Below are 22104 nucleotides of genomic sequence, written 5' to 3' on the forward strand. Positions count from 1 at the left end.
AACAGGTTGTGGAGAAGAATACTTTTTGAGCCAATAGATCGCACACATCTCTCTGTTGCTCAATAACTAAAATAATTCAAAACACAAAGGTTAACCGAGCAGGAAGTAGGTTTCACTTCACTTTTCAAGACAATTGGCCATGATAGGTTTTTATTCTAAGAATAAGGATGTTGTTTACAAAGATCGTTTTTGAATGTCGTGAGTTCTTTTTACAAACTATAGTGTCTTCCAAATACGTAAATTAAGACAGTCAGAGCAGAATAATAAGAAAAAGAAAAAAAGAAAAACTACAATGGTTTTTTCCAGCCATCAACACACCAACAAATCTCTACTGTCACATGTCGCTGAGTTTCACTTCTCGGTGAAACAGGAAGCACCAGCAGCACATAAAGCAGCTGCACAGAAGCGGAGACGTCGTTCCTCACATGAAGAAGAAACATCAGGAGCCACCTTCAGCAAATTCATCCTGCAGCGATTCAGGTATGTGCTTCATATCCGTAACATAACTGATCAGCTTTTATCATGAATACCATGTTTGATTTTAGACATTATGTTTCACACTAGAAATGTAAATGTCTCAGTAGCTCTTTGAGTTTTGTGGTTGTAGTCATTACTCACATGTTTTATTTGGTGCATTACAGCAGCAACATGCTTCTGTCAGTGGCAGCAGTGCTCTTGCTCTTCTCCTGCACCAGTGGAGAAAACCCTGCAATACAAGTCCTCCTGACCAACAAAGGGCTTCAGTATGGTAAGGTGTAAGACTGAGAGGTATTGTTTTCTTTAAATTGTACATAGTTCTATCTTGTATTGTTCCTTGTATTCGTATTGTGTACATTTACTCATTTGTTTCCTTTAACTTTAGTCTGTATTATATTATTTTCTGCTGCTAAACACGGTAACGGTAGACACTACTTTTCATAGTGGGACTAATTAAGGATAATAAATAATGTAATCTAATCTTATCTTATGGCTTTATTCATTCAGTTGCTAAGTTGGTCGAAGCACAAATGAGTTGTTTGGAAAAGTAAAGCAGTAGTGCAAAATCTTACTGTATGATCTGTATGTAAGACATGTTGCATTCACAATTCATGCATGTGCTGTGTCACAGGGAAACACGCAGGGACAGACTGGATTCAGAGGATTTTGGAGTTTGTCACCCTCCCTGACTTCAGTGGTCAAGTTACTCTCATTCACCTGTTTAACATCGACTTCACACTGACAGGGTAGGTTTGAAGCGTCCTTTTGGTTCCAAATCACTTCACATACAAGTTTAAGATCATATCACTTCAAACCGTTTACTATTTAAAGGGAGAAGGCTGAGTGTATTTGAACTTCGGAAATTTGCAGTATCACAGCAGCAAGAGTCCAAAAAGGCAACAGCAAGTAATAAGTAACATGCAATACTTAAGTGTAAGGAATATAAAAAATATATAGAAATATAGAAAAATATGAATGTAATTAAACTAATATATACAATGTAAAGACAGTAAAAATATATGCAGTGTGAGAATATGTACAGGGAATGGATTGCACATGAACTGTTGATATTGCATAGAGTCTATGCCATAGACAGATGAATATAGCACATTGAAAGTCTAAGTTGCTGCAACAGGCGGCCACTAGGGAGGCGCCATCGTAAAGTAGTGCACCTGTCCTGTTATATCTTAAAACCATTAACACAGTATGCTGCCAAGATTTTAATGCATACTAAAGAAATAACGACATGACACCAATCCTGGCTGCTCTTCACTCGTTATCTGTGAGTGATTGATTTTAAGATTTGACTGCTTGTTTTTGAAAGCCTTGAACGGTCTGTGTGCTGCTGACTCCCTATGAGCCTGATCACTGCCTGAGATCCTCCAGCAGAGCCCAGCTCACTAATGATAATAACTGTATATAGCACCTTTCAAAAAAAAATTTAAAGGCAAACAATAGGAAACATGATAAAAGCATTTATAAAATCACACAGCACTGGGGCACAAATACAGAAATATGAAGTGTTACAGATGAGAGAAGAGTAAATAAGAAGATAAAATAAAATACAATTGTTAAAATAGTTGGTAAGCTCAGCAGGAGAAAGCACACCTATGACAGCATGTCTTTAATAGAGATTTAAAAGAGGATAAGAATTTCCTCAGGGAGATTGGTCCACAGAGTGGGAGGTCTGACAGCAAAGACGGATGTGGAATGGCGAGTAGGGCCTTCGCTGAGGACCTCAGGTTACGACGGGGCACATAAGGTGTCAATAGATCTGAAAAGTACTTAGGTTCAAGTCCAGAACGGGCCTTAAAAGTCAGCAATAAAATCTCAAAATCAATTCTAAAATGTATTGAAGCCAACGAAGTGAAGGTAAAATCTGAGAAAAATGCTCTCCTTTAGTAAATTTGGTGAGAAGTCCGGCTGCTGCTGCTAACTGTTCCAAAATGAGGATGTATCATTAAAGCTGAGCGGGCTCCTTCTGCTCGGTCTCCTCAGCCGTGGAACTTCCTGCCGGGAGATCTCAGGCTGGAAAACTCACATCTTCTTTTAAATCTGTGCTCAAGACTCACTTTTATTGGCACATTCTTAACCTTTGCTATGGTTGAAACAATAGAATTTTGTCTTTTTACATTTTATGTTTGGGATTTTATTATGTTCATCGTCTGTTTTACAAGTAACTTTGTTTGGAAATTTGCTATCTCGATAAAGTTATGATTATTATCAGTAGGTCTGTGTCACTTCGCCTATTATTGTGCCTGTGCTCTCCTCGTGTGCTCTAGCACCAAGATAAAGAAGTGTGACCTTCCAGAGCCATCTACTGAGTTCTATCCAGATTCCACAGGATTCAAGACATCACTGTTAGGCCTCAGTGTTGCACTGTCCGGACAGTGGAGCACCGACTTTAGAGCATGGTGAGTTTCGTCTCTGCCCTACATGTAAACTTCTTCACCACAAAGTCAGCAACTACACAACCCAGGGTTTGTATAATGTCGGGTTTTCCATTTGGGCAAAAGACTAATCTTGAGAGAAACTGAGGTAATCATCAAAAGTGTGATAAAAGAGTGGTTGTGTGAAATGCTAACCTTTTTACAAGGTATAAGTTACACGCTTCAGTTTTAAATGTTGATTGAGTTTTTCGTTCTTAGATAAAAAAAAATCATCTCTACATTCATGTTCCACCATCCTCCATTTAAATATGTAATTCATCTTTACTTTACTCTATAAGTCACATAAAGAAACAAAAGACAACATTGTTGAAAACACATGGTGCCAAACTGCCCTGAATCAAATACAGATAGTGTAAATTTAGTTATAACCAGTGATTTGGTGACCTCCTGCTCTTTCCCCTTGTGTTAACAGACCTCTGTGTAGTTACCTGAAACTGACCGCTGACTGGTGGTGTTGTTAGGCCAAGGCAGAGGTCTGCACTCCGAGTTAGTTCTACATTAAACTGTAGAGAATTAAGGAATAAAATGACACAGTTTTGGTTCAAAACAACAGAGGAAAGCCTCTCAGTGGCATTTAAATCCAATTTGTAACATTTCTAACTCCAGATTTACATTTATTAAATCTGTATTATTTGGTCACAACTGCCTCGAATTATAAGAAAGTTAAAGTGTAAATGATGAAAGAAGAACACCTGAATATGTTATTGATTCCTCACTATAGTCAAAGGACAGATGCTGTCGCACCTTATACAGATTAATAAACCCTATAAGGCAAATTATAATATGTGAACGTGGGCTATCCAAATATTGATTGATTGAAATATAAAAAATACTCATAATCATGTGTAATAAAAAACACTGCAGTGATGAGTCACTGCGGCACAGCCAGTCAGCTGGTTTTATGTGGCTGATGGTGACCACGTCTTTTGTTGCACAACCAGATTTTTACGTGCACTGATCTGCTTGTGTCATGCGATTTCAGGCATGACAGTGGAACTTTCGACATGGCTGTGTTTGGTGTGAATGTGACCTCTGTGGTGAAGCTGGGAAAGATGCATATTTGTCAAGACTCAAGTTGGACATGTTACGCTTAAGCTTCCGTGGTGGAACCAGGTACAGGAAACCAGAGAGAGAGAGAGAGAGAGAGAGAGAGAGAGAGAGTAACAGAGGTGTGATACTGATGTCAAGACATAAAGCCCTGCATTCTCATTTGTCATCAGATGGACATTCTCGCCTTTTGTGAAGAAATTCAGGAGAATGATCAGGAGTCAAATAGAGATCGGAGTGAGTGTTTCTCCTCCTCTTTAATTTAAAAGTTTTTCGTTCTGTGATCATCAGATGATTAATATACTGCAACATTTTCAGCAGTGAACACTGCAGCACCTTTGTAATGTTGTTCCCTCCTCAGATTTGCCCCTATGTGAAGCAATTGATTGGAAACTTGGAGCAACACCTACAGGCCATGAACGGTATTGCAATAGACTACTATATCATTTTAATTTTAATTTTAATTATAATTTTAATTTTAATTATAATTTTTTTACATTTAATTTAATGTAACACGAAGTGCCTTACATAACATTTGATATAAATAGCAGGTTAAGCTAAAATTGGACAGGATATAACAGCCATCAGGTAAAACCTAAAAAAATGTTGTAAAAAGATACGTCTTGCAGATTTTGTCAACAGTAACAACATGTAAAGCCCCTAAGATCGTGAGGGAGACTGTTCCATAGTTTTGGGGCAAAGCCAGCCAGTGATTCTAAAACTAGTAGATACATAGGCCAAACGTTACTTTAGGTAATGCGTGATAAAACTATTTAGTTATATTAACAGATTACTACAAATTATTTATATTTTATCCAGTTTCCTTCGATGTGGATCAGGCTCTCACCTTGGACCTCGCTCTCACCAGTTTACCTGTTGTCAATGTTTCAAGTCTGAATCTGGGTCTCAAGGTAAAGACACACACACACACACACACACACACACACACACACACACACACGAAACTTCATGTTACACACACTTATACGTCTGTGTTCAAGCTACTCTGGCATCTATATCTTAATGAGGGCTTGTGTGAAAAAACATAAACTGTGATCGAAGGTTCAACTGATCATTGGAAACTCTTTATTTAAAGGGTGAGTTCTACAGCATCAAAACTCATGCAGAGCCTCCGTTTGAAGCTCAGTCTTTCACCGTGCCTGAGCAGCAGGGCTACATGTTCTCCTTGGGCCTGTCGGACTTCACTGTGAACTCTGCCTTGTATGGATACTACTCAGACGGAGTGTTTCAGACCTGCATCACTGACAGCATGGTAAGTTCACCTGACATCATGCACCAATAAAAGCCAAAAAGTAAAGCAAGAGGATTTAAGTTTGGTTTGAAGTTTGTATTTCTTAACAATGTCCTCCTCTCAGATCCCCCCAGGCTTTCCCCTGCACCTAAATACCAGCTTAATGGGACCCTACATCCCTCAGGTATGTTTATTTATATATATATATATATATATATATATATATATATATATATATATATTAGCTTTTATTATCTCAATGGTGTGGAGCCAGCATTTCAAGATCAAGAAATCAGTCCTGAAAAGAATCTCTTGCATAAAAAATGCTTGGCAGGAACATGTTAGCATGAAGCCACTGTGGTTCACACTGCAGCCATATTAAACTTTAAACATCAATAATGTTGACTATTATTTGGGTCAGGCTCACCTCCTCCATACCACACAACCGTGAAGGCTCCAGAATATGCTTCTAAATGTCTTATTTCATCTGTTTAACAACACAAAGTTTAAATTTACTGTCTAATAAAACAGGGGGGGAAAAGTAATGATTTTGGGCACCGAAGATATTCAAACCATCCACCTCTCTCTCTGCAGCTTCCCAAGATGTTTCCCGGTCTGCTGATGAATCTGCATGTTTATGCCACAGAGTTTCCGGTGTTTTCATTCCACCCTGACGCTGTTAACCTGGGCTTCCAGGGCGCCGTCGAGGCCTTCGCCATCCAGCCAAACGCTACCAGGACTCCACTGTTTAAACTCAGTGTTGTGAGAAACTTTTCTTTTCTGTCCTATCACTTCACCCAAAAATAAATACATGCAAGTGTCTGTTCATGGGAAAATCTGCTCACCTAGAAGCTCACGTTAAAGGATTTATTTGCCGCATTTTAGCCTAACTAGTTTTAGTTATTTAAAGGCAAAAATGGACATCGTCATGGTTCCAGCTTCTCAAATCAGTTTTCAATCACATTGTTCTGCAACATTTTGTGCTGAATGTCAGACGTTCTGTTGACTAAACACCAGGGGAAATGACTTCCTGATTAAAATAACCATTGATTGCAGCCTGAACTCCAACCACTGTCTTCTTCCAGGTGTCAAACTTCAGCAGCAAAGTGTGGATCGCTGGTGAAACAGTGAAAGGCTCTGTTTCAATGGACAAGTGAGCACATTTTAAAAACACACAATGTGTGAGTTCACAAACTCAAAGCTGAACTAATGAATTTTCTTTCAAATAGACTCACACTGACGCTGGTGGGAAGTGACGTGGGAACCTTCAAGGTACATGACACATAATAACACAATACACCTTGTTTTGTTTGTGTGTGACTGTAAACAACCATGTTCTCTTTTCAGACTGATGCTTTGGAAGAAGTTGCAAGGATAGGAGTAGAGATGGTCCTAGCAAAAGTGAATGGTGAGTCTTCAGTTTTTCATTTATTCATATCTCACTTTATGAATCACCCCATAACATCCTGGTTACTAAGTATAATCTTTTTTGTTCATTATAGTATGACGGAGTATTAGGGCTGTGTTGAAGAAAACCATCCAAAGAATAATCGTAATACGACGTAGAGTAAATTCATAGTTTTAGGTATTAAGGTCACGTGTCATGTTAGAAGGGAAGATCAGAAGATCAGCCTTCTTTAAAATGAGGAATGTGGAGCATCTTAAGTTATACTTTAGTTATATTAATAACAAAACACTAAATATTTTGGTCAGTGCCATATTATCATAAGTATCCAGACTTTAAAAAAGATTGTGTAAGAATCTGTCTCTATTCTGAAGAACCTCACAGACTTGAAGAAAATGTTCAGTAGTAAAACGTTGCTTTCATCCACTTGCCAATTTAAAGGAGTTTTATAGTTTCACAATCAGAATTATTCAATATTTTGCATCCAGTGAAAAGAGTTTATCTTTTTTTCTTCTAATATTACCTTTCAATTTATGACTTTAGTCTCAGAAACACTATTTGTTTCCCTTGTACACGGCCCTGATACTGTAAAGATCCAACATGTTGCTTGTTCCTGTTTCAGAGACACTGGGCGAAGGAATCCCTTTACCCAGAATGATATACGCACAGCTGGTCAACTCAGTTCTGAAAGTGCAGGAGGTCAGTATTGGTAAAAACAACTATTAAATATAGTACATTTTACTGTCTTTAAACTGACCTCTGTCTTTGTTCCTAACAGGGGTTCGTCGTCCTCTTCTCTGATGTTGAGGTGTTAACAGACAGAGGCTTCAGCTTACACACTAACAGAGCTGTGTAACTCTGGCACATCGAGCAGCTAATAGACAAGTTTCTGTCTCTGATACCACACGACAGAAGCTAAAGCTAAATGACTAAGTGGTCTCAACAACAATCAATTCAAATCAACTCTGACTGCAATAAAAACGTTTTAAAAAATATATATATACAGCCTACAATGTTTCCTACATTAAGATGAATAAAATCAAATATTACTTAATTAAAATCAAACTGTCATTAATATAAATATGTTAAGACCTATCTTACTATAGGGGGATTTTACTGTCACGAGAATTCAGTACTCAGTGTGTACATACAGAATTATATATATTTAATTATTTGCATTCATGTGTAAATACATATTTCCTTTAATGCTGCTCCTGTTTATTAGTGAGTACAAAATCTGAATAAACATTTTACTTTCTACATTGCAAAGTAAAGCTTTTATTCAGGGTTTGTGGTGATAATTCATGAAAAAGGGGGTGGAGCTGATTTGACAAGTCACTTTGATTTCTTCTCATGTCTACCACCAGAGGGCGCCACATTTCATAAAAATTTACATAGCACAAAATTAAAGAGATAACGGGTTTTACTCGTCTAAAAAGTATTACTGCACAGGGTCTTCAATTTAACCAATCTACCTTTAATTTAATGTAATTTCTGAATCCAAGAATTATAATTATTTTCAATTAATCTGTATTTGAGTCAATGCTCAAATTCAGTGGCATGCATATATTTGTTGGTTTCAGATATGAACCCAAGTGAATCCCCTCAGAAGATGAGAATCCTGTAGAGTCGTCATTTACCATCAGAGCCTAATCAATTTATTTTATTTAGCTGAAAGCTAAAAAGGTGAATAAATATGAGGTTAATAAAAGTGTAATAAACGTGACAAACTGAACTTAATACCTGTTTTTGAGAACCTCAGTTAAAGTGAAAGTTGAGACATTTAACACTTCACAGCCGTTTTCATGAAACAATGACATCTCTTTATTTTTGAAACATTTCAGTGTGCACTCTTCAGATTGTGTTACATGTTCCCATTCTCAGAATGTAACACTACCAAAATATAAATATAAGCCTATTTACAGCCACTTGTACTTAAAATGTTCCCCATAGAAAAATCATCACACTTCACTCATGAAAGGAGATGCTGCGTGTGGATACTGACTGGATGATGGGCGCGTTAGGAAGCGGACCAGGCGTCAGGCAGAAGGATCCAGGGCAGGACAGTGCTTGATGGGATTGAAGTTTAATGATAAAGACGCAGTTATAAACTTGCTCGACACCATGATGGTCGAGCAAGAGACGAACTGTGGAGGCACGTGGGAAGACTTGAGATTGTGTGGAGCTCCATTGAGAGATGGTACAGTGTGAAACAGATGTAGTAGTAAACTGAACCGTCATCGCTTAGCATTTGTATGAGAGTCCTACAGGGATGTACCTGGGAAATTAAGTATAAAAATTGCAGATACAATTTTTAAAAAATAAATAAATCAAACAGCCTTTGTCAATATTCACCAATAGAAATATACAATAAACATCACCTATTAACAGCTTGTTTATGAATGATATCCTAAGTGAACTGTTATGGGGGTTCTAAAAATGATTTCCATCTTGGCACACTCCATGCTCCTGAACATAACCCTGTAGTGCTCCTCTGACAACACTGGTGAGCGTTCACAACACGCTGGACACAACTCGGTACTTTTCAAGAAACTTCCCGCCCACGTTCGAGTACACATGCTGAATATAAGTTAAACATTCAAGCTTGTTCACATACCGTAACAAACAGAGATTATGAGAAGAGAGAAATCAAGTCATTTTTACAACACAATCTGAGGATCAGTCCAACAGGATCACAGCAGACAGACCAGCATCTTTTTATTAACGGTACAAAAGGTTGATTTCACTAAAGCTCCATCTCCCATTCTGTTTAAATGCTTTGACGCCTTCAACAAATAAGCCTAGAAGCCATCATTGTTTGCTGTTCACCACCTTTATCAGCACCATCCCCACTGCTGCAGAGCTTGGACCTTAAGTATACTGGCTAAATCAACACTATTATTCTGTTTTCAAAATAAAAGAATGGCTGTTCAGACGAGTGTTTTAATCCCCGTCCTAACCAACACACCTGAAAACCCATATGACCATTCACGTGCACTGGGCATGTTGCTTGAGTAATAGCTCTTCTATGAATGTAAGCAGATGTATCATTGTGAAGAGCAGAATTTAACTACACAACAGCTGTTAGCAACCTGTCCAGACTAAAACACAGTTGTCAAACTAAAACAGGGCAATGCGGATGCCAGGTGTTTACGTAGCAGAGTTGATACATTTTCAAATGAAAACGTCGTAGCCACAGTAGCCACAGTCTCTCTGACTTCTACCTGGAGGCAAAGTTGGGCTGCTTGTACCAGACCCAGACAAGAGAGGTGCCATTGTTTTCCCAGCACCATGCAATACCTGCAAACTGGTGTTCCTGTCGGGCCACTTCACCTGCACTCATATCTGGCACTGAGCTGCGTCTCTCTTTATAGTAGAAACAAACTGTTCTCACAACATGTTGACAGATGTTTCTGGGGCGTTGTTTGGAGCCTTGAGTCGTGACAGAAACACTGCAATCCGGGAATTTCAAAAAACTGTTCCAAGGAGTGAAAAGACAAATGTGCAGTTTTATTACCAACAGTATAAGATGATAACAGCCTGTCTGCACTGGTGAGGTTTTGGTAGTGACATATTTTGGCAAGTTCTGCTGGATGGTGAAAGTGACTTCATTTCAGCTGCTAGCAGTGCTCAGCTTGTTCACAAAAGGTTTGGAAGGAATTAAAAGAGATTTAAGAAGACATACGCAGATGAGGGAGCGGAGAAAGATTAGAAAAGTTATGAATAAGTTATGAATGATGCGGAGGCAACGCGTGAATTTTTAAAAAAGAGCTTTAACTTCACAAGACTAAATCCTATGAGCTTCAAGTGCAGTTCATCTGAACCCTGTGTTTGTTTGTTCTGTTTTTTTAACTGTACTCAATACTTTCCTTCACTGCCCACAGAGATGAGTATCGAACTCGTCTGCGCAGCCTGTCGAGGAAGGACGAACAGCAACTTCTTGTGACGTACAAAGACAAACATACCAAGGACGGGGCTGTGGTTACTAGGCTGTGCTGGCAGATGAGGACCCCTTTAAGGGGCAAAGGTTTGAGAAGACCATCGGTTCATGATGCAGGAGGAAGCGACGGGGCAGGCCCAGGATCATTTGTTTGCAACGGCTGCTGCCATGGGGACACGCATCGTACCACGAGCGGTCGCCGCCAACTCCTCGATTTCAGTGTTTAGTCGTCTGATGACCCACTCCATCGCCTCCCGACCCTGAGACAGACAAGTGTATTACTATACAACTACTACAGGGATATTAGAACTAAGTGCAGTAAGGTACATTGTGGAGTCATTGTGTCATGAAGACTTATTGGGAGATTTGAGTGCTTTTCTCACCTTGCCAGCGTTGACAGAGATGGTCTTGGCCATGAGACCCTCGAGGTAGCTGCTCAGACTGATGCCTTTCACACTTATCAGGGCCTCCTGTGTCAGTACCGTTCTGAAAAGACAAACAAACACATGAATAATAAGGTCAACAATAAACCTGAAAATCTATTGTGACTTCTGCACGTTTGTACAAACTGATATTTTTTCACATTCTTTCAATCAAATCTGACTTCACAGGAGCAATATTCAAAACAGGGTCAATTACTTTTCAGGATCCTGCGGATGTGGCTTGTACGTCAACTTCTCATCCACAGATACCAGGTTAGTGAAGGAGATCTGGAGAGACAAAATAAAGTTGTTGGTCTTTTTACATCACATATAAAGTTTATAATGTTTATAATGTTTACATTTACATGCCATAAAGTTTTTTTTACAGCAGCTGCTGTGAGCACAGTCAGGGAGGGGAGAGCCACGAAGCTCTAACATTAATCCTCTCTCTCACTGAGACCATTCCCCTGGTAAACGAACAGAAGAAACTACAGATCTTTAGTTTGGTCTTTATTTCTTCTCTATATCTTTAGGTTTGATCCAAATGTGCTACTAACTAGATCTGCTGCTCCAAAAGAAGAGCTAGTACTTATTCTCATTAATATAGATCCATCTATCAATAACACTTACGTTTGTAGATTTCAGCTCGAAGGTCTTCTCTTTGGGGTCCACAACTGAATGCTCCTGAACATACGTGCATGATCTCGTTGCCCCAATCATCTGCAGGAAAATGGACACAACTCAGGCTCAGTGCAAAGAAAAACTATTTAACATCATCACAACAAAATGCAGCATCACTTCAACTCGAGCATTCCTTTGATGATGTAACTTACAGACTTGGCCATGGCAGGGAGTCCCCACTCTGTGCTGAGCAGTCTGGTGCTGTGTAACCGTCCCTCTGTGTCCACACGTCTGTCCAGAACATCCACGCCAAACACACCGGGGTTCATGGGGTTGGGGTACTTCTGCATCGCCGCCTGAGTCACCGTCTCCCATGGGTGGCTGTCAAAAACCAACACTGACATTAGAAACAGCAAATTCCTGCCGGGTGTTTAACATCCTGGCAAAAGACTGCATATGAAAATTTGCGGATGGAACGTTGATATTTTAGTGCACGAGTGCAGAATCCTATTGAAAACACAAAAATCTAAACAATAGGAGAACTATTTTGTTATAACTATTAGGTAAATTTAGTAATGACAATATCTTTATTACTTTTCAGATTAGGTTGTCTGAACCTGCAAATAAAAAATGCATTGCGATGATGTGAGAATATGTTGGATATCAAACAGTGGGAATCAGATTGATCATGTTGTTCACTCCATTTTCATGACAGAGACATGGGCAGACTTAGTACGCTGGGGGAATGTGAAAGTAAATTTGTTACACACACAAACTTATGTTTTTCCTCCTGCTCCTTTTCCTCTCCCTGACAGGTGAACGTGATGTGTGATGACACAGAGGGTGATTTAAAAGGGAGGATGTAGGAGTTCTCTACCCTCCAGTTGAGAGGCAGCAGTCTCCGTCGACGTAGCACAATTTCTATCATTTCTTTTAGAATGATTGTTTCCCTTTGAGTCTTGTGGTCCAGTTCTGTTTTTAGCTAGTTATTTTTAACTCAGATAGTCAGAAGGTGAAGTTTCTAGATCCAATTTAAAGGGAACATAGCATGCCCATTTTACCACAAGTTGATATGGTTCCTTGGGGTCTTAATGAAATGTCTGTAACATACTTTGGTCAAAATACCACAAGGATCATTTAAAACAGCACCCTTTTACCCTGTATAAAACAGCCCTCCACAGAGCGACCTGTTTTGACTGCCTGTTCCTTTAAATGCTAATGAGCCAGCTCCCCCCTCCCCCCATGATTTTAAACGATATAAATTACATATTTTATATGATATAAATTATCAAATATGCATCCCATACTTTGTATTCCCCTTGTTGTCCTGGAGTTTTAATTTTCCCAATCACATAATTAAATGTCCCCCTCTGCCCATCCACTACAAGCACACAAGCAGACAGACAGAGAGAGAAAGAGAAGGGTGGGGGGGGGCTATGAAGACCATCATTTACCCCCGAACCCCGACATTCAACGGGTACAACAACAAGCGGAGAAAGCAGAATCGCGGGCTGACCTTATATGTACAGTCTATGGGTCTGACCAGCGGAGAAATGCTCGTCCCGTGTGAACAGCCAGGCGGCTGCGTGCTGGAAGGCGGCGCTGCGCTGCCTCCATGCGGCACTTCCGCGTCCGGTGTACCGGCGTAACTACTACCCATACTGAACCGGCGGAACTACTGTACCCAGCGGAACTACTGTAACCCGGCGTACAGTAGAGCTGAACACTGCGGAAGTCTTCCACACAGCTGGCAGTGTGGAAGACAGCTGCGAGCAGCGCAGCGCCGTTCTCCAGCGCGCAGCTGCCTGGCTGTTCACACGGGACGAGCATTTCTCCGCGCTGGTCAGCCCCATAGACTGTGATATATAGGTCAGCCCGCGATTCTGCTTTCTCCGCTTGTTGTTGAACCGTTGAATGTCGGGTTCGGGGTTACAGTAGCGCTGAACACTGCGGAAGTCCTCCACACTGCTGCTGTGTGGCGCTGACACAATTCCAGCTCACGCACAGGGAGAGCGGCGGTCGCTCGAGCAGCTGCTGCAGCCTCCCAGTCCCAACAATCCAGACAAATGCCACATGTGAGTGAAACGCGGGCTGACCAGCGGAAAAATGCTCGTCCCGTGTGAACAGCCCGGCTGCGTGCTTGGGAGCGGCGCTGCGCTGCCTCGCAGCCTCCGGTGTAAACCCGGAAGTAACGAGTGTGGGGGACGGGACGGGGGTGGGCCAAGACCATGTAGGAGACTTCCAGTGTATTGTTACGACACAATACCCAGGAAGCGCAATCGAGTCGCTCAAGCATGACGTTTCTGACTTAGAGGAACTATAACAAAACGCGCGAGTGTTTTTCCCCAGAGTTTTGGGTTGGTAGACATGCCAGATACCCACATTAACCTGTAGAAGCACTAACAAAGTGGAATTTGCATGCTATGTCCCCTTTAATGTTTTGTTTCATTTCAAATAACTCTTCTTTGATTGTAATGTTAGCGTTCTGCGATCACTGGGTTGAGCCAAGTGACCAGTAAACACCACTTCCAAACCACACTGACCGATCACTGATGGCAGTGAAGATACAGATGAAGCGGTGAACGCCCCCTCCGCACATCACAGATCATCACATCGTGGATTTACACTTGTCCACTCGGGGAACATCAACAAAAACATTCCACGTCTCATTGCTATACTTTCATTTCTGAGTGAGGAAGTGAACTATTCGGAGAATGGCGCGACCGTAACCTCAGAGCCTCTGGTGTAACGGACCCGCAGGCCGTTACATAACATAATGTCACATTGAGCCGCAGCTTAAGTCTCCATGATTTGAACACAACACATGATACAGCTTTACTTCGATCAGGCCGTGGAGTTCATGTCACCACGAGCTTCCACGCGGAAAACGATGTAACGTTGTGAGCAACTTGCATCAGATTTGATAAAGTTAGCTTCCCGGCTAGCAGCTAAAGCTAACCTAGAAGTTATCTGTCTCCGCTAGCTAGAGAGGTTATCGCGGACAAAGGCGGACATATCGTGTTTGTAGGAAGAGCTGAACCCTAATGGTGCGTGTGGCTGGATGTCAGAGCTGTGATAGCTAAAGTACGAGACGTTATTCAGGTAGTTTAACCTCGGGCTCTTTGTGAGAAGTCACCTAACTTAGGTGTAACCTTAGCAGCGACTGGCGGCGGCTAGCAGCTGCTGCCCGGACAGTGTGGAGGGAACCGAACAAAACAGCTCAGACACGAGGAAAACAGTGACCTTGAGCTCCTCGTGTATCACGAGAACACAGACAGGAAAAGCACTCACTTGAAAATGTGCTCTGACGCCCAGATCTTCATTTTAACAGGCTTCTCTGTCGGGGCTCGGGAGCCGGCGACTGGTGACAGCGTGACCGGTGCGAGCGGGGAGGGAGGATCCGCAGGAGCGACGCTTTAATTCCCATCAGAGCCGACACTCCCCCTGGCGACAGAGAGTCGTACTGCACCCCGAAAACACCCAGAACAATCCGAGTGTTGTTTATGTTTTTATTTTAATTAATTCATAAAAGTGAATAAAATAAAGGAGAATATGAACAGGTTCGTGTCACTAAAACTCCGCTGCTACTCCGCTCTACATCCAGGATCATGGTGAAATCCCTTCACCACAACCACAAAATAATGAGTTTATTCTGGATATTATCACCACATAGTCCTATTGATAATAATGATTATTAGTAGCTATTTTCCTTGTCTTGAGTCTTGAAGATTGATCTACATGCTACACTACGATAGAAACAGTTAATATTTCAACTCTGGAAGTAGGTAACACAAAATTTGTCAGCAAAAACATTAAGGTGACAAAAAACAAATATATAAATCCTAAACTTTAAAAAAAGATCTTTTAAATGAGTAGAGAAGTGTATTTCATTCACTTGAGAGAAATAATTCTGATCTGTTTTTCTGAATTAACGAGATCATTTTCTGAAAATCTTTGTACTCTGAACCATCTCAAAGTCCTGAGGTGCCTTCACAAAGCTGACAAACTATTAACATGGACCCAGTAAATAATCTTGTTAATTCAGAAAAACAGAGTAGATATTTTTTTTTCTCATGGAAATAGAAAATAATTTGATTTATCCAGAAAACCAGTTTTTAAAAGCAGTATACTGTACTTTTTTTTTTACTCTGCATGAGGGGGTGGACCAGAACCCATCAGAGCTGTCAATCATGACCCTGCGCGGTCCTCATTGGGTGGGGGAAGAACCACGGGAACCAGAGCCTGCGTAGGTCAAAAGACGTCATCACGCACATATCCGAACTGTCCTTGAAGCCACAACACAGACAAGATGGTCGCATACTGGAGACAGGCAGGCATAAGGTAAGAAACTGCAGGAAATGTCCACCACACAGTCAGTGTTATGCTCCCAGTTGAATGCGGTGTTATTAATGAAGACCCTTTTATCTGAACTGCTAATGATTACAAAGTACTTGTCCGTATTTCATTATTAAATCTTCACCAGAGCTACATGGCTAAGCTACTAGCCTGAGTTAGCTTTTCCACCCATTCGTTGAAGTGACCCCCGTGTTAGATGCGACTCTCTCTGCTAATGCACCGGTGATGTCGTGTGTTTGTAAAGAATCGGTCCCACTTGTCTCTTATCAGATTGGTCATTCTCAGTGATGTTTGCCCTTTAGCATGCGGCTAACGTGTGTGTCCTCTCTGCAGCTACATCCGCTTCTCCGCTATCTGCGCTAACGCGGTGCGCGCTGCGCTGAAGCCGCAGCCAAGGATTGAAGCTATGAAGGTCGCAGAAGCCAGCGTCAAAGTCTTAAAACCCAAAGTTGCAGCATAGCGTAAGTTCATTATGTCACACTGACGGTCAGCAGCGGCTGAATCCCATGTGCAGGTGGAGTCATCATGGCCCCTGAACGCATCGGGGGTGTGAAGGAAAGGCCGCGGTGACATTGACAGCTTCACACTTACAGTCACACTCTGGTGTAAGAAGACTTCTGATCATTTAGGCAGCAACACTACTGATCAATACCACACTACAAGCAAATACATGTACAATTTAATACGAGTAAAAGTACAATAGTATCACTGGTTTAAGTGTAAAAGGGAACTCACGACCCCTTTCAGTGTTTTGTAGTTATGTGGTTTTATTTTTTCTGGAACACAAACTCTTATGCATCACTGCAATGTTGTAATAAATTAGTTAACGTGCAGCTAACTTAAAACTTGTCTAACTAATTAAATATCTATTGTATCGCTTAGTTAAAACTATAGAAATGCATTATATTTCTACCTCAGTTACACGAGGCACAGATTATGTTTAGTATGCAAAATCTTTATCGGCATAGTAACAAGTAACTCCAGCTGTCATATGAGTACTACACACTATATTTGTCTAAGAACTGGATATGTAACTAGAATGGCATTCGGTATAGCACATACTGCTGTCAAGGCCCAACAATCATTTTAAATTTAATCAAGCTGCACCAAATTGCATACACTCGGATATCATTTCCTTAAATATTTCCAAAAAACAATTCCATCAAGATCTGTGAATTATTCACTGGGAAAGTGGTGAAAAATCCCTATCTCACATTAAGAGTAAATGTAAAGTCCCGGATCCCCCCCGATCCATATCCGAGGAATTGAATGGGTTCTTCCTTGACCCATGTGACATCCTACCAAGTTTTTTGGGAATCCATCCAGATGTTTTTGTGTAATGCTGCTGACTAACAGACAGACAGACAAACAAATGCTGATGAAAATATAACCTTGTGTAAAGTAGTATTATAATAATAATAATAATAATAAGGAAAGGTACTACATTTGTGTTTGATGAAATAAATGTAGTCGCTCGTCATCAGAGGTTAGTTCTTTTTAGTCCTTTTAGTTTGGCCCCCCTCATCAAAATTTCTGTTAATGTGAATATACTAAGGAAGGGTAATATTACAAATTTAGGTTATTGTGATGGCACCAAATGATCTTCTTTCTGTGTGACGCCTGGGATATATCGTCTCCCAATGACTCTTGTTACCAGAATTTGTTGGTATTTCTTTGAATTTATTTTTCCATTTCACTGGTGAAATGTTCTGTCACTGGCTGCAACACAAGTCCAGAAATATATATATTTAATGTTTAATATGCTTTGCACTCTTCTTCTCTGTTTTTCCTCCAGGATGTGACACTATGATGTAGTTAACTTTTCTGGAGTTGTGAGGTCCTGTCACTATCCTGTCCACCACCGAGAATGGAAAAAAGATGGATGTTACCAAGATGACTTGTTAGAACGGGGACCCGAATGAAATTACAGTTTTTCCCTTTTATTTGTAATTTAAAATTGTATTAAAGATGAATATCTGAAATGCACTCTGTTTCCTAGTATATGTGCTTGTTGGTGAATCTTCTATTTACACCATACCAGATTGATTGAGACACAAACCATTTAGTCTGTAACCACAATTTTTATTTTGATATAAATAAATCAGAGCAGTAGTCTACATAGACACATTGGTATTTACAGTACAGAGGTATGTGTGTGTGTGTTGATCTGTAAGTATATCAAGGATTTTTTTTAAATGTCCCTAAAAGAGGAGTATGATGATTTGTGCTCTTTACAACAGTAAAAACCTAAATCAGAATTGCATGCATTATACTCAATGGGCAGAAAATTGTATTCACAATGACAAATAGTAGCCTGCACTCAAATTGATCTAACTGCAGTCCAGATTAACCCTGTTACAGTTAAGTGCCTTGTAAATTATTGAATAATCATTTTCCTGGATGAAATTGTTAAAAGAAGTCACATAATAGTTAAATCTTATCTATCTAATAAAAGTTAAATCTACATCAATGATCTTTTAAAATGTTAAAGATGTTTATAAATAAAATCAGGAAAAGTATGAATTCTTACAATGGAAAATGTTTTACTAATCCACTAAAAAAAGTCTGTCCATGAAGGTCAGAGGTCAAAATTAATATCAGAGAAATGGATTCTCATCTTCATTACAACTGGATCGATATGGCAAGTGATTGGTGGTAGATTCTGGAACCCTAGCTGTCTTTCTTCTCTCGGGTCATCTTGATCATGGTCTCCGGCGATCGGTAGAGGAAGATGAGTTTCTCAAACAGTGTCTCCTCCAGCTCCATCTCTCCCGTCTCCCGGACCACGAAAATGTCTGTGCAGAGCTTCAGGACCCGGTCCACGCACGGCAGCTCCTCAAACATTATGGACCTGGAGATCCCGTTGAAGAACTCCCTGACGAACTTTCCGATGACCAGCACCACGGACATGTACAGGCCCACGATGCTGTGATGAGGAGCAGAGAGTGAGGGGGTTTAAGGTGAGTCTGTGTGTGAGACTCATTTAAAAAACCCATTGACGTTTTAACAATATCAAAGTTTATATTAGATCACTTGACCTGTGCAGATGTGAAATTAAAGGGACAGTTCTCCCAAAATCTCAAAACACTGTACATCAGCGCTACAGCATCAATTGGGATTCTGTGGTTTTGCTATGATTGGCTAGTGATTAAAGATATGTCAGCCGTATATCACCTCACTACAGTGTACTCAGTAATATTTGGTTTTAAATGCTCAAAGATCCCCCCCAAAAAAATCTGATTTGACAAATGCAAAAGATGTGTCTCTTAGCACTTGTAAAAGCAGTGGTGGAGGAAACACTCAAACATTTTATTTAAGTAAAAGTACAAATAAATGTCCTCAAGTAAAAGTATAAATCCCACAACAACTCTTCTACTAGAGTGAAAGAAAGTACGTACTTAAAGTATTGAAAGTAAAAGTACAGACTCTGTCATATTAATAAAGAATGTTGCAGATGATGCTACTGAAAACACTTGGCTTTGTTATATTAGTTAATGACTCAACAGTGGCCTCTTCGGTATTCATTTGAGATGTTTCCTCTTCATCAGTGATGCTGCTGCTCCAGGAGGCGGGATCTAATATTACATGCTTGCTCTGCTTGTAACAATGGACCATTTCGCTTCTCCTCATCAATTACTTTTAAAAAGAAGAATGTGAACATCTAACTCAAGGTTTTGTAGTTATGAAGCAGAAAGAAAAATATATTTGCTGATATATGTATGAAGTAAAAGTGAAAAGTAGCTGAAAATAAATGTACTTGAGTGTAGAGTACAGTTACATGAAAAATGTACTTAAATACAATAACTGAGGAAGTGTAGTTTGTAACATCCCCCCACTGTGAAAAGGGAAGAGGCTGATGTATAAATGTTAGAAATGAGGTGTGTGGATTATCAACAAAAAAAAAATCTAAATTTCAAGCACTGTGAGAACCACTGAGCTGCAGCAGGGACAGAGTTTTCAAAGCTCAGCAAAAAGAACAGTTTTGAAACAAGGAAAGTTTTACTGCATTGCACATTGAAATGTCTCTTTAAAACCAGAGAAGAGGGGGAATCAAGTCCAGCCACAATCATAATACTGATTTCCTGACAGATCAAATTTGTCTTGTTACCTACCCGTGTCCAGCCAAAAAGCCCAGACTGGAGGGGCTGACTTTATCACTGAACACCACGACCTCTATACTCTCACACTTGAGCTCAGAGGAGGTGAGAACAGGCGAGCACTCCTCCACCATCCACCACTGGTCTGCGTCCTTCTCTGACGTCCTGTTGACCTGCTGAAGTTTGAGCGACATGGGCCTGAAGAAAGCGAGCGCCTGCAGGTCTGGGCGGTCTGAGAGCTCTAGGGGAAAAGGAAAACCTGGGGTCAAATCAAACTGCAGGACTGATCACTCTGATCAGCGGATCCTCTCTGGAGTCCAGACCTCATCGGTATACAAAGAATTCAATCCCACATAGAAAGAGAGCTAAAGGAGCTAAATTACAAACAAATGCATGACTACATTCCTTTACATTAGTACCATGCAATTATAATTTGCCAAAGAATATATGCAGTATTTATTTAAATGTAAAATAAGCTGTAACTAACCTACTTTCATCCTGGTCGCCATTTTGGATTCAGGTCCTTTGGGACCCCTGATGAACTTTGGTAGCAGAGAGTTAATGATCCTGCAGAGCAGAACAACACAACATAACGAAATATAGTGCATGTGATGATGCAGATGAATGTCTGGGCTGTGAAAGTGTTGAGAAATAGTTGATAACATACAGTACTTCAACTTTCATTCGCTTTACATTCGTAGGTATGAGTTTTACTTCTCTGATTTCGTGAAGCTGTTCTTTTTTTTGCATTAGCATCTCTAAAGGAAACCTGCAGAAGATAAAACAGCCAAAAGCAGCTGTTTGTGCACGTTGACAGAGACTCACACAAAGTTGCTGCTGTTGCCTTTGAGCATGTGGATGATCCCTTCTCTCAAGTTCTTGTCCTCAAACTTCACAGTATGTTCTCCCACCGTCTCTGGGTTCATCGATATGGACGCATTCCTGAGGAGTGTGAAGTGGCACAGGTGCCAAAGTTTATGCAAAGCTTTGTACATCCGTGCAAAATGCAGACAGAAGAAATGCATCAAGCATTTTAACATAATAAAATAATCTGTGGTGATGTAAATAGTAAAATGGACCATCATCACCACCTGACTCATACAGTACAAGCAGGATTAAAAGGTCTGAATCCCAAAGAAATGAATCTGACAAAATAGTCATGTCACGTGTGATGTCACCTGTCATGTGCAACTGTTCACATCCATTCACACATGAACTATTAATCCGGCTTGTCAACTAGTGATCAAAATACAAAACAGAATAAGTAGAGAAAAAAGCTAAACAATAAGTATGAAAATATATTTAATCACTTTTTAGAAAAATGCATGTATCAGCAAATCAGTGTGTAGCTACACATGTTCCTATGAATTTATACATTAGCAGTGAATCGACATGACCACATACAAACACATTGTTCTATATCAGAGACTATGAAACACATAACTGACCGTAGCAGCGTCCAGCCTAGGGTCATGTATATGTGAGAGGAGTTGCTGAGCTCCTGTATCATGGCCTCTCGACTGGCCGGGCTGATGCTCCACACCAGACTGGCATCACTCTTGATCTTAGCAACAATAATGTCCTCAGCATAGTAGTTCATTATGAACTGCATGGCAGACTGAGAGAGAGAGAGATACCATTTAATAGATGTTTACTATTAAATCCTAAAACACACAAAAGAGACCATTTTTATTTGTCATGAATATCTCGTTCCTCTAACTTGAGATCAAGTGCTGGAGTGAACGGTTTCATCTTTGGTCTCACACACAGTAAAATAAAGCGGTGCTTACTGGATGAGTAGCGTAGATTTTAGTGAGCCGGTTCCATCCAGCTTGTGTGTATGGAACCAGGTTCTGCTCCTGGGCGCTCATGGTGAATAGAGGCTGTGAAAACACAAGCAGTCAGACCAGAGAGTAAAATACATGTCCTCACACCTTCTTCACCCTTTTCTAATCCCAATGACATCACAATGGGTTCTATTATTGCCACAACAACATAAATTTAATTTGGCTCAACCAACATATAAAGCGTCACGGT

The 22104-nt window shown here is 40.4% G+C and overlaps 4 protein-coding genes across 4 annotated transcripts in view; 2 read left to right on the plus strand and 2 right to left on the minus strand.

Annotated features, from left to right (window-relative positions):
- The first annotated feature begins 277 nt into the window (after positions 1–277).
- On the plus strand, positions 278–7626 carry bpifcl (BPI fold containing family C, like). Its single transcript, XM_035158608.2, is given in 17 exon segments — positions 278–480; positions 642–748; positions 1109–1223; positions 2760–2891; positions 3910–3988; positions 3991–4040; positions 4148–4211; positions 4336–4396; positions 4794–4885; positions 5071–5247; positions 5351–5410; positions 5821–5988; positions 6312–6379; positions 6456–6498; positions 6574–6634; positions 7254–7330; positions 7410–7626. Coding segments are annotated over 17 exon segments (1620 nt in total). The 5' UTR covers positions 278–292; the 3' UTR covers positions 7488–7626.
- Positions 7627–8431: 805 nt separating this feature from the next.
- On the minus strand, positions 8432–15059 carry LOC118110667 (PRELI domain containing protein 3B). Its single transcript, XM_035158609.2, has 6 exons — positions 14906–15059; positions 11827–11995; positions 11624–11713; positions 11211–11281; positions 10955–11057; positions 8432–10831 (listed from the first exon to the last, which is right to left on the minus strand). The coding sequence occupies exons 1-6, from the start codon at positions 14935–14937 to the stop codon at positions 10715–10717; spliced, it is 582 nt and encodes a 193-aa protein (XP_035014500.1). The 5' UTR covers positions 14938–15059; the 3' UTR covers positions 8432–10714.
- Positions 15060–15814: 755 nt separating this feature from the next.
- atp5f1e (ATP synthase F1 subunit epsilon) lies at positions 15815–17956 on the plus strand. The gene is made up of 3 exons (XM_035158610.1): positions 15815–15955; positions 16304–16431; positions 17766–17956. Exons 1-2 carry the CDS (start codon positions 15924–15926, stop codon positions 16428–16430), a joined length of 159 nt encoding a protein of 52 aa, XP_035014501.1. The 5' UTR covers positions 15815–15923; the 3' UTR covers position 16431; positions 17766–17956.
- A 661-nt stretch (positions 17957–18617) lies between these two features.
- The window catches only part of si:dkey-11f4.7 (piezo-type mechanosensitive ion channel component 2), a 33959-nt gene continuing 30472 nt past the window's right edge, over positions 18618–22104 (minus strand). Inside the window, exons 51-56 of the mRNA XM_035158607.2 lie at positions 21858–21950; positions 21516–21685; positions 20893–21009; positions 20555–20634; positions 20083–20308; positions 18618–18896 (exon numbers count right to left, since the gene is read on the minus strand). Of these exons, the coding sequence (XP_035014498.2) occupies positions 18641–18896; positions 20083–20308; positions 20555–20634; positions 20893–21009; positions 21516–21685; positions 21858–21950 (942 nt within the window). The 3' untranslated portion in view covers positions 18618–18640. The remainder of the gene's footprint in view (positions 18897–20082; positions 20309–20554; positions 20635–20892; positions 21010–21515; positions 21686–21857; positions 21951–22104) is intronic.

Source organism: Hippoglossus stenolepis, chromosome 6, assembly GCF_022539355.2.
Source record: "Hippoglossus stenolepis isolate QCI-W04-F060 chromosome 6, HSTE1.2, whole genome shotgun sequence".
NCBI lineage: Eukaryota > Metazoa > Chordata > Actinopteri > Pleuronectiformes > Pleuronectidae > Hippoglossus > Hippoglossus stenolepis.

What these genes read in the sequence shown, in the direction of transcription:
- LOC118110667 (XM_035158609.2), bottom strand. Translation starts at nt 14,937, where the DNA reads ATGAAGATCTGGGCGTCAGAGCACATTTTCAA. An exon ending in CATCCGCAGGATCCTGAAAA is followed by an intron (nt 11,058 to 11,210) that starts GTAATTGACCCT and finishes TTGTCTTTTCAG; the next exon opens with AACGGTACTGACACAGGAGG. An exon ending in TCTCTGTCAACGCTGGCAAG is followed by an intron (nt 10,832 to 10,954) that starts GTGAGAAAAGCA and finishes TGTCTGTCTCAG; the next exon opens with GGTCGGGAGGCGATGGAGTG.
- atp5f1e (XM_035158610.1), top strand. Translation starts at nt 15,924, where the DNA reads ATGGTCGCATACTGGAGACAGGCAGGCATAAG. An exon ending in TGGAGACAGGCAGGCATAAG is followed by an intron (nt 15,956 to 16,303) that starts GTAAGAAACTGC and finishes TCCTCTCTGCAG; the next exon opens with CTACATCCGCTTCTCCGCTA.